Source organism: Lingula anatina, chromosome 2 (assembly GCF_051362555.1).
Source record: "Lingula anatina isolate TDL-2025a chromosome 2, LinAna3.0, whole genome shotgun sequence".
In the NCBI taxonomy this organism is placed as follows: domain Eukaryota; kingdom Metazoa; phylum Brachiopoda; class Lingulata; order Lingulida; family Lingulidae; genus Lingula; species Lingula anatina.
This window is the reverse complement of record NC_141768.1, coordinates 20,724,590-20,738,694: the sequence shown is the minus strand read 5'-3', so window position 1 is coordinate 20,738,694 and position 14,105 is coordinate 20,724,590. Positions and strand designations below refer to the sequence as shown.

Genomic DNA, 14,105 nt, shown 5'->3' with positions numbered 1-14,105 from the left:
GGTTTAATTTTTATAAACAATTTAGTAAAACTTAAAAACGACGGGTGCCTAATGTTCCCGACTTGACCTACTTTTTTGTCGGCATCAATTTTAGGGAGAAACACTAGGAAGAGTAAGAAGTATGAACATTTTGATTGATTAAAATGGCTAAATATGTAAATTTTGTGTCCCTTCTCAAATAGTATACTAAATATTGCTTGTTTGACAGAGACGGATACTGGGTGACTACTTGTCAGTGTCCAGACATTTTGGCGCCGTTCTCTATCTCTCCCTCTCCCAACTATTACAGAGCGCTTGTTTGACCTAGTTTTTTTAAAAACTTTACTAAGGAAGCAGTTAGGCCAGGAGCATTTTTAAATCTCAGTCAAGAATAGATTGTAAATTTTTGGCTATGAAGTGCAGTCGTACTTGTTGTATTTTGATTGTTTCTGTGGTAATTTAAAAGCAATGTAAAATCTCTAATAAATTACATGTTATATTTTCACCCCCCCCCCCCCCCCCCCCCCACTGATTTTTGGAGAAAAAGACAAAGAAACAACACTATAAGGTGTCATAGTTATTACACCTTGATGAGCATTTTTTAATTTTACCCCTTCATTTTGACAATTACCCCTTCTTTTTTTGGGCAAGGGGTACGGTACTCCCTTAGAAAAATCCTACCGAGTGCACTGATTGGTCATTAGCTGATGGAAATCCACCAATCAAGAAATATGATCTTGTATTTTTAATTGAGGCTCGTCACTTGCAAGAGGGTATTAAGGAGGCAATTTTCAAGCAGTTGCTGCCTAAGGATTTTACCTATACTCCAGATCAGGTTTGGGAGGCTATTACAGGGATTCAGGAACGAGTGTTGTTTATCGTTGATGGCTATGATGAACTGAGATACGTAGAACAAACAAACCTATTTGATCTTTTCAGTGGGAAAATACTTAGTAAATCTCACAATATAGTAACATCCCGTCCTCATTCTATTACAGGTATCAAAAAGAACTTCAGAAAGCATGTTATCATTAAAGGATTTTCCAAAGCAGATTCCAAAAGCTACATTGAAAAATATTTCACCTATCAGGGCAAAAATTCAGAGGAGTACAAAGAGCTTATATCCAGCATTGAGAACAAGCCCGAGATGCAAAATCTGGCCACCAATCCATTCAATACTGTTCTTCTGTGTCTGATCTTTGAGGATAATCCACATGCAGTCGTTTCCAACAAAATCCAGGTCTACCAAGAGGTAGAATACAGTGTGTGTAAAAGATTGTGTACCAAATTCGACATACCAACCCGGGGGACCGATCTTCCAGAAGTGTGTCTGCGAGTTCTTGAGAACCTGTATTTCATGGCTTTTTATGGAAATCTTAATAATCAGTTAAGATTTAGTGAGGAAAACATACGTGAAAAATTGACCAAAGAAATAGATCTAACGCTACAGTCAGGTTTCCTTACAAAAGAGTTCAGTGTTTCACGGATTCGTTTCGAAGAATTCTACTTCTTTCCTCATAAAACATTGCAAGAATATTTCTCAGGAAAGTATATTGCTTGTCACCCGGAGGAAAGTTTGGAGGAAATCCATACATATTCATTGACACCTGTTGGTGTGACGGCATCCCATTTCGATGCTATGGTCTGGGGAATTAAGTGCGTTAATAATGCAGAAAACATGCTTAAAATCGCCAGGAAAGCAACAGAAATTTGCTACAGGTTTTGGGCTAAAATTTGTGGACATTTTGACTTTGTTGACATTGCTCTTTACCCTAGGCGAAACATCAACTACATCTTTAGCAACTTGTTTTATGTGCTGTTCCAGTTTGCTCCAGCATCTTGTTACCTGGCACCAGAAACCATAGCAGCAGAGATTGTCCCCTCTTTACCTAAGTGGGTAACGTTTCCATTGGGCTTTACTGACACATTTAAATGGCTCTTGATGAGCCCAGTGTGTCCAGTGACTCATCTGAAGCTGGACTGCAGATCATGGGAGTCCATTGCCCACTGCCAGTCCTTGGCAGCAGTTGAAGAAATGATGGACCATAATTCTTCAATGACCAACATCTTACTGCTGCTTAGATGGTCTGCCACATCCCACATGGAGCCTTCCAGGCTACAAGTTGTGGGGAATATATTTAAGCGTCTTGCCAATGTCCCTCATGTTGCTGTGTCAGTTGACATCGAGGATGGTACCTCGGAGGATTCCCTTGGATGCCTGGTTTCATTACTGCATTCTCTTCAGCACTCTGTGTCCATAAAGACATTAATTGTCTGTGCCATAATGAAGGAAGGTGATGCTGAGACCAAAGCATGGGGAATCTTATCCCCCAAGGACAATAAATTGAGCCCTGGACCACAGATTACAGCACTTTTCTTTGAGAGAACAAACTATCATAGATGTATTGCCCTGAAAAATGAGCAACTAAGAGACTGTGGCCCTCTTCAAGAGGGTGTTGAAATACCATTGATTCCAGCAACCAAAAGTAATCAGTGGTTTGTAAGAGGGGATATTGTAAAATACATTGCAATGCAGTGGAAAACTTTATAAATGAATTGAAACATAGCTGTGATTAGTGGCAAATGTGCTTTATGTTAATATTATAAGCTGCAATAAATTAATTGTGCAGTTATATGGTGCTTTTAATACAACTAGCAGATTTTAGTGCTCAGGAAATTATTTCATATTGACCAAGAAAATTATCATTTAGATTTTTTTCAACTTGGATTTATTACAATAATTATTAATCCTGAAAGGTGACATGCATATATAGCACATATTTTGTTATTTTAGCAAATTAGCACCTTTGACAAATTTGTATTATAAACCTCAGTTTTTGTCGATAAACCTGTTTTTGCCTATTCTATAATGAGGAATACATTTAAAGATTCAAAGAGTACACTATTATGGTGCTATAATATACACTACTTTATACAATGGGAATAAATATTGAGATTTTGTCTCGTACATTTACATATGTGAACAAAGATGACTTTAATCTTATGCAATATACCAGAAACACAGTAATATGTAATTTAAGGGCAATAAAGGGTCATTTAAAACAACTTGCATGCCTTTTCTTTACTCTAACAAATACCATGATTTCATTTGTTTAGTCTCCTGTCAAAACTTAAACCAACCCCCTCTTGAATGTATAAACATTCCACAAATTACACTGAGAATTACAAAACACCCAATGGCAAAACATCTACTTGCTTTTAAATTTGTTTTATAGACAAGAGCACAACAGTCTTGTTTACTGAAGATGATTCTGGCGACCGACCAAGATGGTTATAATCTTCAATCAATTTTATGATGAATAATCAAAGAAACCATCTAACATTGTTTCCACTTCATCTTTTGTGTACTTCATGTACTTCTCAGGATTCTTAGTAAAGTTTGTATTCACATACTTCTTCCAAAACATTTCATATTTTGGTAGGATAAAGTCCTTGTTATCTTGCTTCAAGTTTTCTCTCAGTTCTGAATCTGGGATGGCATATGATTTCTGAATTTTACGCAATTCTTCCATTTCCTTGTTGAAACCCTGGAACAAAAAAACTTATATTCACAGAAACATATAAGGTATATTTCCATTGACTTACATCAAAAAATAGGATTCATTATGCATATATTTGAAATAATTTTTTTCCTTATTATTATATTTTATTACTGTACAAAACTTACCGCAAACTTGTCCTTGATATTCTGTTTATCTTTATCTTTCAGCTAGAAAAAAATTAATAAAATGACAAAAATATAATAACCTTGACTGCAAATGTTCAAAGCTCATTTGATGGCATGGTCAACATTGATGGACATGATCAATAAATGACACATTAATTTACTTCAGTTAGCAAACTTCGGTTTTATAAAAGATCCTTTTATTTCTCTATTAGTAATTTCTATTTAGTTATTTAGAGAAGAAACCAGCTCTAACCTTAGCTTGTGCCAGATCAGGAGACTGCACGTAGTGCTGGGATATTGGTTTGTGGACTTCCATTATATAGTGAAGGATACGACTGAAACTAAACAACAAAAACACAGAAGGTATTTTAATGAAAAGGTAACATAGTCTCAGTTTTCAACAGAATGAAACATTGTTATTTCTTTAAAGAATTCACCATTACAATACTCCTCAATCTTGAAACAAAAAATGACATTCAGAAAAAAATAAAAACCTTTCATATATTTTTGCACTTTGCATAAAACAATATGCGTCCCTATTCATGTAATCATTCATTACCACAGGTGTCCCACATACCTTTGAGAGTACAGCTTTTTTTGTTCTAGGATTTGTTCATTGTAGTACGTCTCCACTTCCTTGTTGTATGAATGCACCAGGGACAAGAGACCATTCCTGTAAGACATATCCAGCTTTACCAAAAATACACTCTGTATATTAAAGTAAGATAAACACAGTAACACTTTTTTGCCATTTTTGCCACTATTAATATTACAATTTTCACTTAGTCTCAGACAGCCATGTTAAGTATCATATCATGCAGTTGCAACTTTACCCCATAATAAAGATTTTCTTAAGATTATGTTTTGGCTTAGTTCTCCCCAGAATGAAACAAGTGCAATTTTGAATTATTCCTGAGGGTCATATAAAGACATCAATGAATTCAACCGTTTAGACCAACCGTTTCATTGTCTTGAGTAGATAGTTATAGTTATTCAACATGAAAACAGCTCTCAGGGTTACATCGCTGTAGGTCTCTGCCTTGTTGCTTAGGTTCAGACCCAATGCAGACAAAACTTTGGCTGGAAATAAAATTGAAAACACTCATGCAATATTTCCATGCTGTTTGTACACCCACATTTTATGTGCATTTATCTTATTTGCAATTAACCAACCAATTAAAGGCTATTCAAAATGTGTAAACACTATAATTTTGTTTATTGATCAAGAATTCACAAATACTTGCTATTCCAACTCAACAAATCATTATTGTGCCCTAATACAAAAGGCATATTTGCATATGTACATGCCACTTACTGGTGTATTCTGCAACTTTTGTGGCCTTCTTTTTAGGATCTTGAGCAAGAGTATGTCCAGCAGGATCTGAAACATAAAAACATTTGTAAATATAAAGACAAAACAAGTTATTGTATAAATTACCATATGATTTAACTTATTTATTTTTCCAACTTAGGAAGGATAAAAAGGATGACTCAATTTTCATGACTTTATGATTCTGAATATTCAAGTTAAAACTACACGTTTTATCCTCAACTATAAAACAAACATCCTGAACCATAAAGACATCCATGTTAACAGGCCCCTTATATAGATGGTATACCATTTAAATTAAGTGAAAAGTCTGAAAATTTCCAGGAAAAAAATTTTTGGTTAACTGACCCTAATTATTATTGTACATATATGCATACCATGGATGAGAAGCATTGCCCCTGCAGCATCTGTGTACTCCATGAGTTGTTCCAGGAAATTAAGAGTCTGAAAGTAATATTAAACATTTTTTTCTATTCCTTATTTAATACAATCTGATATCTCTCAAAATATTGCTGATAAACTTTGTAGGCCTATTTGACTTTCATCCATTTTGCGTTTGTTATTCATGAAAATACATTCAATGCACAATGTAAAATGTATTAACTGACTCTAACTAACTACTATAACATAACAAATGAGTGATAAAAACATTGTGATGTACATACATGTTACACTAACAATACTTGTTCGTTCATTCTGAAATCATTCTAAATATGTTACCAATTCATTTATCATATGACCCACATTGTTTGCAACTTTATTAAAAAAAGTTGTTGTTTTTTTTATGTAACTTACATTACTGGTCAGTTCATGGACTGTTCCATCTTTGGGCATGTTTGACGCTTTATCTGGATCATTCTGAAACATACAAACATATCAATTTAGCTTAAAAATACCATTCTTAATACTACAGGTTTACATTTAATGCCTTATTTTCAATTTCTGTGTGATGAATGTCCCTTGATTCTTCTGATCAATATTTTACAGATTGCCCCCCCTCCCCAAATAAATAAATAAATAAATAAATAAATAAATAAATAAATAAATAAAATACATCGAGGTTGGCCCCAGGTGTTTATCTACATTTACCTTAAATTTCAAAGCTGGTTAAAGCCTGATACTTATCATATATAACATATTTTATCTTAAAAAACAGAGGTTATTACTAAAACTCAAACCATTAGATGGTCACTGACTTACCCTTATTCTTTCAATGAACTCCTCTAATGCTTTTGCACCCTAAAAAAATAATAACAGAATATGTATCAACTGACAGTGTGTGCAGTCGTGTAGGATGGATTAAGTATGGAATTAAGGTCAAATAATTATGACGTGATGTAACATAAGTTGAAGCTTGAGATGTCCAAAGAAAAGATGCTCAATGTGTAGAATATCTTACTGTGGCATCCAGTGTTGTAATGAGAGAGGCCAGCTTGGATCTTGTAGGTGCTTGGCATCCCTGAAATCATTTACAAAGCATACATGTACTACAAACAGCTTGAAATAATCAATATAATTTACTGGCATGTATGAGACAGGAAATTCCCCTGCCATGGGTTAAAATGTTCAATTAACTCCATCAAATGAAAAGGAGTTAATAAAAAATTTTTAATGAAAATGTACTGGCACTTCAAACACAATCATCCTTTTTGTGTTGCCTGGCATAATTGCTTTCATAGTTTAAAATAAGTACACTTAAACTTTGCCAATGCAATATTGTTGGAAAACAAAGTGTTCCAAGAACTTTTTTTACATTTCTAGCCCCTTAGGACATCAGGCTCTAAGGGTGCACCACAAAGCAGAAATAGTGGTCAGTTAATGAAATAAATTACAACATTTTACAACTTGTAGAATTTCAATTTTTCATCTTAGGCTAAGAATTCTGAAGCTTCATTCTTTTCCTACAAAGGGGTACAAAATCACAATTACAATTTCATTTTTTTCTCTATGGGTCTTGACTTATATATATGTATATCAGCATAATTTTTAATTTTAACAATTTCAATGGGCAAGATGAAAACAAGAACAAAGAGTTGGTTCACCTCTAAAGATACATCGTATTCTGGTTTAATGGACCTGAGATGCCTGACCACAGGGAACAGTTGGAGCACAGATGGATAGTCATGGTGGGCAATGGCTCTACGCACTGAGGCTGCCAGTTGCTGAAACCAATACTTACATTTTCTTTATAATTTCTATATTAATGCTTATACTGGTACTTATTGAGAGTTATCTACTAGCCATGGCATTGCAAGATGATGCTTTTAAAATGAGAAAATAGTAATTGGAATTGAGCAAGTCTAAATGAAATTAAGATGAAACTGTCAGCAGGGTTCCAAAAAAGCATGGCTCTAGTTTCATGCTAATCTTTTTAAATAAATGCTTGAATTGAATTGTGTCCCAATGTTATTGACAAATGTGTACATGTCTTTCACATTAAATACAGGTATATTTACTAGGGAGTTATTTAATCTAGGACTTACCTCCCCTTCAGTTACAATAGACTCCAGAGCTGGCTGAATCAAAATGTCAAATGTTTTTCTCTGGTGCTTGTCAGGAATGATCAGCTGCATCAACTGGTTTTCACTCTGAAAAAAAAGGAGGGGGTCAAAAGCCAAAATAAAACATGAATGGATAGCCACATACAGTATATTTCAGCGTATGAACCAGCAAATATGTTGATCAGTCTCATTCTTTATCTTTCAGACTTCAACTTTACAATGCTATGCATCTAGTTTCTTCCCTGTATCAACTTAAACAATGAAAATCACTTGTTCAAGCATAAAGCTTGACAGATGTTTTATTACTTATTGCTCCCAGTGCAATGCTGTAATGTGTGAACTAATCTCTACCTGCATCAGTTTCAGCAGAGCTGTAATGATGGAAATGTAGGTCTCAATGTCCACATCCGTGGCCTCCTCTTTGATCTCAGGTGTGGCTGAACTCTGTCTTTTGTGTCCAGACACTGGAAAGTAATTGCTGTACACATGATCAACTAAACCTAAAAGTAACTACAGCAGTTCTACATTTAAATACCAAACCTAATTCAGTTCATGATTAATCCATTATAGTGGTCCACCTGATTACAGTAAGTACTGGTTTGAAACATTAGCAATGCCTTTCTTGTTATAGAGGGGTGCAACATTTGTACTGATTTATCTTGGATCAAAGTAGACTAAAATTCTGGTATAAAAGTTAAAATCAGACTTAGAGCTCAAGTCCTTCTTTGAAACAAGCTCTTTGGTTTATAAAGTTAACACGATGTTCCCGAACCAGTAACTGTCAACTCTACCCATGTTCCACTGTACATTCCCAGTTTACTTGGTTACAGTGAGTTCATGAAAAGAATCATCTTTAAAAATGCAGCACTGGTTACTTGAGATCAAAGTCATATATGCTATTAACCCTCAAAGCATCCAATCACTTTGTTGCAAAGTCAAAACTTTCAAACTAAGATGATACTCAGATTAACCTTGTTTATTTTCTGGTATGGTAATGACTGTGCAAGTCAAGCTGATTTCAATACAGCATGCAGGCATTTGGTGTACATGTACCACTCAAGCTGACATTTGCCTTGATCTAGCTATTACATGAAGAATGTGAGTCACAAGTCATGCAAACCCATTTTGCCATATGATATTGCTTAAGCCAAAGTAACATTATTTTGTATTCATCTGCTACAGATGTGGTACAGTTAAACATAACATACAAATACTGTATCATCTTGATATACATGAAAGTCACTCACCTGACTCCAGAGTCTGCTGAGAGTATTTCATCAACGCTTGTGAAGCTTTTCGAGCCATCCTAAAATGAATCAGTTTAATGATTTAAATGTTCTCACAAAAACAGATGACATTTGAATAAATACATTCCTTTCTTTTGTACTTTTTCTTTGTTTGATTTATTGCAGAAGAGAACACTAATGAGGTGTTCACTCATATACGTCAAGCACGTATGATATTTAAATGGATATTCAAACAAATTCAAATTGTTAACTTCATAACTTCATACAAGTATATGTTTTTTTTTTAATCAAACAAATAAAACTTAGACTGTTAATAATGATATCTACAAGAGTGTCCTCTTCACTGATGCTCGCTTTCCACTTGTGGGTATATCTCTGCTATGTCCAGAGTGACGGAATTTACTACTCTGGAATTCATATTAACTGAGATGATAAATCTAATAATGATTTTTTATAAAACCGTGTCTTAAATACAGTGGTCCTTTCACCTTGCAGGGGTGTTTCATTTTCAGTTAGCATTAGTAAATACTTTCCATTTAAAAGGAAATCTGATAAAATATACAATGCACCATTAACGTTAATAATATACTGTATAAAAAATTATAAATTAAAAAATTAAAAAGACATAAAAATTACATTATCATGATTAACAGAAATAAATCTTCAGCAATTTCTTCAATATTAAAGCCTTAAAGATGCATGCATGCACTGGTGAAAAATTCAGATAATATGGCATGGGTCCATGGGGGTCAGCTAGGCCAATACAATTTTTGATTCCCAAAAAAGTTGGAAATCCATCGATAGTCAGAAAAATTTCATCCCTGATGCATAAGAGTAGTAAATATGAAGCTTGTAATTCTTCTACCTAGACCTCAGGATTAAAGGTACACATACCAGTGCTGGGGAGAGCCCAGGGCCAAGAGTTGCTGTCCCTCCTCCACCTCCAGCCAATGCTTTCTGGTGTTCTCTCAGGCTGAAAATATCAATTATAACATATTTCAAGATAAACAGACATTTAAATTAAATAGAAGCTGATACATACTGACCAGGAAAAAGAAGAACACAATGTTGTCCTGTCTTGCAAAATTTCAGCAACATTGAATAAGCTTTGTTAAAAACTAAAAATATGCTTTCAAAAACTTCGAAACACTGTAAACTGTAAAAACTGTATTTCTCATATTCTCTATTCCACTTACAGAATCAGGTTATCTCAAAGACTAAATTTCACTAGGTATGAGGAAACACTGCATCCTTTCATTGACCCACTAGCACATGTCACTGGCAACAGCTGAACTTCAATATAATTTAACATTTAAATGTATTTCCTACTCAAATTTAATAGAGAAACCTGGTGACACATGGCAGCCATTAAATGTGAACCTAATAACCTGGTTTTAGATGTACAGAGCAGTAGGTCATTATTTTTGCTTTTCTATGGCTATTACTCTGCAGACATTTGCAGGTTTTCATTACATTCACACACCCAAACTCACAACACAAAAATACCCCTGAACACATTATTTCACCATTTATGTCTATGGACTTTAAAATTATTTCTGTCAAATCTCATAGGTTATTTATGCAAAATGCTATGCCCTAATTTTTGAGTCATTTACAATAATAAGATTGGCTTATGTCAGTTGGAGGACAATTTCCCTGGTGTTAATAACTGTAATTTTTATTTGCCTTGTGATTTTACTGTCAATATGATACATGCTACATCTGTGACATTTACTGTCCATAAATATGTAATTTAACATTTCATAGCACTGTTAAGATTATAACATGGGAGTATTTATAACATGGAGGAATAATGTATATACCACAGATTTTGTTGTGACAGAATTCTAAGTCTAAATAAAATAGTTTGCTGTACTATACTATACAATGGATCTACTCAAAATGAAATTCTCCTTTAAGTTGGCAAATATGGTTAATTAAATCTGTAATGACCTGTTTTAGAGACGAAAGGGTTCCAATACTAAAGTATTATATATTCAAGGATAAAACATAAAAAGCTTTTAGTTTAGATTGTCTTGATCTCGATCTCTCTCTCTCTCTCTCTCACACACACACACACAAACACACACAAACACACACACACACACACACACACACACACACCCAGTCTTACCCTTGCAAAGCCTTGATCAGAGTATTACAGCGAACTGTAGCATAGACATTTGCAAAGTCTGCTGAGGAGCTGTTGGCAGCCAACCATTTGGAAATCTCAGCCAGATCATGAACTATGCTCTTTTCCAAATGCTCAATATGTGGGGATTCCTCCTCTGGGCTCTCTGCAGAGATAATCAGAAAATCTTTGACATATATGGCAAAAAATGTCATTTTATCTAAAGAGACCTAATTTGCTTCCCATCACCTAAATATGAAAGAAGAATTATTTAGATGGTATTGATATCATATTTTGTAAAGATCTGATCATTTGTTAGATCTGATTATTTGTTTACTTAAGAAATATATAACACAGAAATGGTTAAAATGATATCAAAGTTTACAGAATTAAATAGATATATAGATGAATATTTGCAACAAAAATGACAGAAAATGACATTTCAAAAGCAAACTAAAACTGGAATATCTACTTTTAGAGCAATTGTGTGTGTGTGTGTGGGGGGGGGGGGTGATTTAAATTCAATGTCTATACTGTTTGGTCTCTTAAAATTTTTAAAACTTTTTACCATCTTTACACAAAAAACAATGAAAATACATTACATCAAGATCTTAAATGAAATAACTTAACCCTAGGTAAACTGAGTACCAACTTTAATTGCCATCTAATCAAGTAGACATCTGGGGCATGTCATTATGTAAGAATGTTTAACATATTGATCTATTAAAAGGTTACAACCTAACAATTCATTATGTGCACCAAGGTGAAAACAGTCAAGTGCTCAAAATGGATCATGTTGTTTAACATGCTATTATCAATAGAATTATATATAAAAACATGACAGTCCACATTAAGAAGTTTCTAGAATACTTATGCAAAATGCATTTGTTAAGAGTTGCAAACTCTGGGTTGGCAGTACCATAAATAAATTTCTTTGTCACATTACTTGAATTTTTTTTCAAAACCATTGACAATGTACTTAGCTTCATGTCACTAAGTACACTCAAAAGATAAATCTTGAAAATTAAAGTAAGATATTTACTAAAATGAGGTCTTTGAAATTTTAAGCAACTACCATGCATTTTATCTAAATATGTTCAAGGGAGATTTCAACTGATGCCTCTGGTTTGTCTAATACCTGACGTAGCAACCTTAAGGTTCTTGTCTTGTCAAGAATTTTTTAAAATTTTCTTGTAAATCAACCTTATTGATAAGACTGATCCAACGGGAGTTCAAATGTGAGGAACACTAATCTTTATACCAAAGTTATAACACACCTTCATACTGAGCCAGGATATCAATAAGCTGAGCTGATGGAGTTGGTTTACTGTTTCTCAACAGAAGATCACGAAATTCTGTTTCCAGAGTCTGTCGTCCTTGGTCAAATAACATGGTCTGTAAAATAAAACAGTGCATTTATACATGTACTTACAAATAATATTACAAATAAACAGTAACACCTGATACCACCATGTTGGTTGTAGCAAACACCACACACCACTGGTAAAAGCTATAAGTAACTGATATTCATCACCGTATCTCAAAGAAAAGCTGTTCAAAGAATAACTACAAATGTAAAGACATAAAACTTTAATCAATCTCAAGCTACTGAATACACAAGTACCTTAAGATGCAAGACTTATAAGAACAAAAGAGCATCAGGTCCCTTTATTGCAAAAAAAAAAAATCTCCTTGAATTCATGATCAACAATGAAGAAATAAAGTTTACCACTGCAGAGAGTTCAGAGCTTCCTGGATGTTGATCTGTGAAATAATCTACAGCTTTCTGTAACTTCTCCAAGCACAGCAAGTATTCATGAAGGTCACTGCTTGGACTGTACAAGGAAAAAATACCATGAATAAATCATGATAAAATATTAGTAATCTCAATTTTCAGACAAATTTCATAAGTAAATTTATATTTTTGTGCACAATTTTTGTGTTGTTGGACTGAAAAACAGAATAAACAGTTTATCATATGGTAGAAATATTGTTCACACTACCCATGCTACATAACCAAACATGTTACATGGGGAATCAAAGGCAACTACAAAACAAAAGAACAAAAAAAAAACTAATTATTATACAGACCTTTCTCTGATGATATTCTCCACTTCTTTCGCCACATGATAAAAACCAATAACATGATCAAGTTCAGCAATTGTTTTCTCAATATCTGGGCACCAATAAGGAATACCACACTTCAGAATATGAGGATATCACAATTGGACTACCAATACACATTTTGACAAGATTTAAAAATCATATCCAGGGGGACACAATTCCTGCATTAGCTTCTACTAGTACCTTTCCTATACGCAAGCTCCAGGCAAAAACCGATGAGAACATTTTATATTTTGAAAATCCTTGTGGTTCTCTTCAATCCTTCAATACATTTCTAAATCAGTTATTATATAATGACAACAGAAACAAATGTTTAAAATAATAATAAAAGATCATTTAACAGCTCCTTTTACACATAAAACACAGTGTCCACATCAGTACTATTGAGAACTTGGTTAGGAAAGCAGATATCTACCTGGCCAAAATTTCATCAAAGCAATCCCAAACCAGGCCATGGGGTGAATATATACTTAGTTTACCAAAAAGGATACTTTGATGTCTTTGCTGCAGGTTCTCTGTCTCATGATACACAGGAACAATGGTTTCTTCCAGCTTCTTCAGTCTGTTCTCAAATGTGGTAAGTATTCCAACCATATTACCAGTCAGCTGTTGGCTCTTCTGGAGGGAATCCTGTAGCACCGCCAGGTTACTCATTTCCTATAAAAATAATTTAGAAGCTTGTAATATAAAATAAAAAGAAGAAAAAGGTCCAATTTATAAATATTCTACATAAATGGGATGCGTTTATGTCACTTCGGACTCACACTGCCCAGACTGACTAGCAGGCAGTGAGATGAGTCATGCCAAAAGGCAAAACACTTAAACAGGTACATCTGCCTCTGACTGTGCAGTGAAGGCTGTGGCGGAGCCTAAGGAAGCAAGAGATCTTTTACACCGTTTTTTACTCATGAACTTACTCGCTGCAACTTCATGTCGATTTCCAGTTGCTTTACCGCCAAATCATTCATCTTGTTGATTTATTATTTCACTATCCACAAGCAAAAAAAAAAATTAACAATGAGGAGCAATTAAACTGATGAGAAGCACGTTTTTCTGTTCTTGTTGATCCTCCCTTTCATTTCTAACTAACGTGAAGAGGTACTTG

General features: G+C 34.1%; 2 protein-coding genes across 5 annotated transcripts in view; one reads left to right on the top strand and one right to left on the bottom strand.

The window, feature by feature from the left end:
* Window positions 1-3,045, top strand: part of LOC106156708 (caspase-2) — a 6,768-nt gene extending 3,723 nt beyond the window's left edge. For all 3 annotated transcript variants that reach the window (XM_087004126.1, XM_087004127.1, XM_087004125.1), the window contains one exon: window positions 978-3,045. In XM_087004126.1, the coding sequence (XP_086860252.1) occupies window positions 978-1,014 (37 nt within the window). In that variant the 3' untranslated portion in view covers window positions 1,015-3,045. The remainder of the gene's footprint in view (window positions 1-977) is intronic.
* LOC106156681 (exocyst complex component 7-like) lies at window positions 2,679-14,105 on the bottom strand. Of its 2 annotated transcripts, none has more exons than XM_087004120.1 (22): window positions 13,918-14,105; window positions 13,492-13,657; window positions 12,968-13,052; window positions 12,606-12,711; window positions 12,154-12,271; window positions 10,880-11,042; window positions 9,640-9,718; window positions 9,073-9,152; window positions 8,746-8,804; window positions 7,850-7,962; window positions 7,481-7,585; window positions 7,040-7,159; window positions 6,397-6,456; window positions 6,198-6,236; window positions 5,793-5,855; window positions 5,375-5,441; window positions 4,983-5,048; window positions 4,627-4,747; window positions 4,245-4,340; window positions 3,921-4,008; window positions 3,668-3,709; window positions 2,679-3,527 (listed from the first exon to the last, which is right to left on the bottom strand). In XM_087004120.1, exons 1-22 carry the CDS (start codon window positions 13,966-13,968, stop codon window positions 3,291-3,293), a joined length of 2,124 nt encoding a protein of 707 aa, XP_086860246.1. In that variant the 5' UTR covers window positions 13,969-14,105; the 3' UTR covers window positions 2,679-3,290. The 2 variants fall into 2 exon arrangements, with proteins under 2 accessions (XP_086860246.1, XP_086860245.1); XM_087004119.1 differs by lacking the exon at window positions 13,918-14,105 and adding an exon at window positions 13,765-13,838.

Bases quoted from the DNA above. Each gene is read 5' to 3' on its own strand.
- LOC106156681 (XM_087004119.1), bottom strand. From the start codon at position 13,833: ATGTACCTGTTTAAGTGTTTTGCCTTTTGGCATGACTCATCTCACTGC. The intron at 7,160-7,480 runs GTAAGTCCTAGA...TATTGGTTTCAG, and splicing joins CTATTGTAACTGAAGGGGAG to CAACTGGCAGCCTCAGTGCG. The intron at 4,748-4,982 runs GTAAGTGGCATG...TTTTATTTCCAG, and splicing joins AAAAGTTGCAGAATACACCA to CCAAAGTTTTGTCTGCATTG.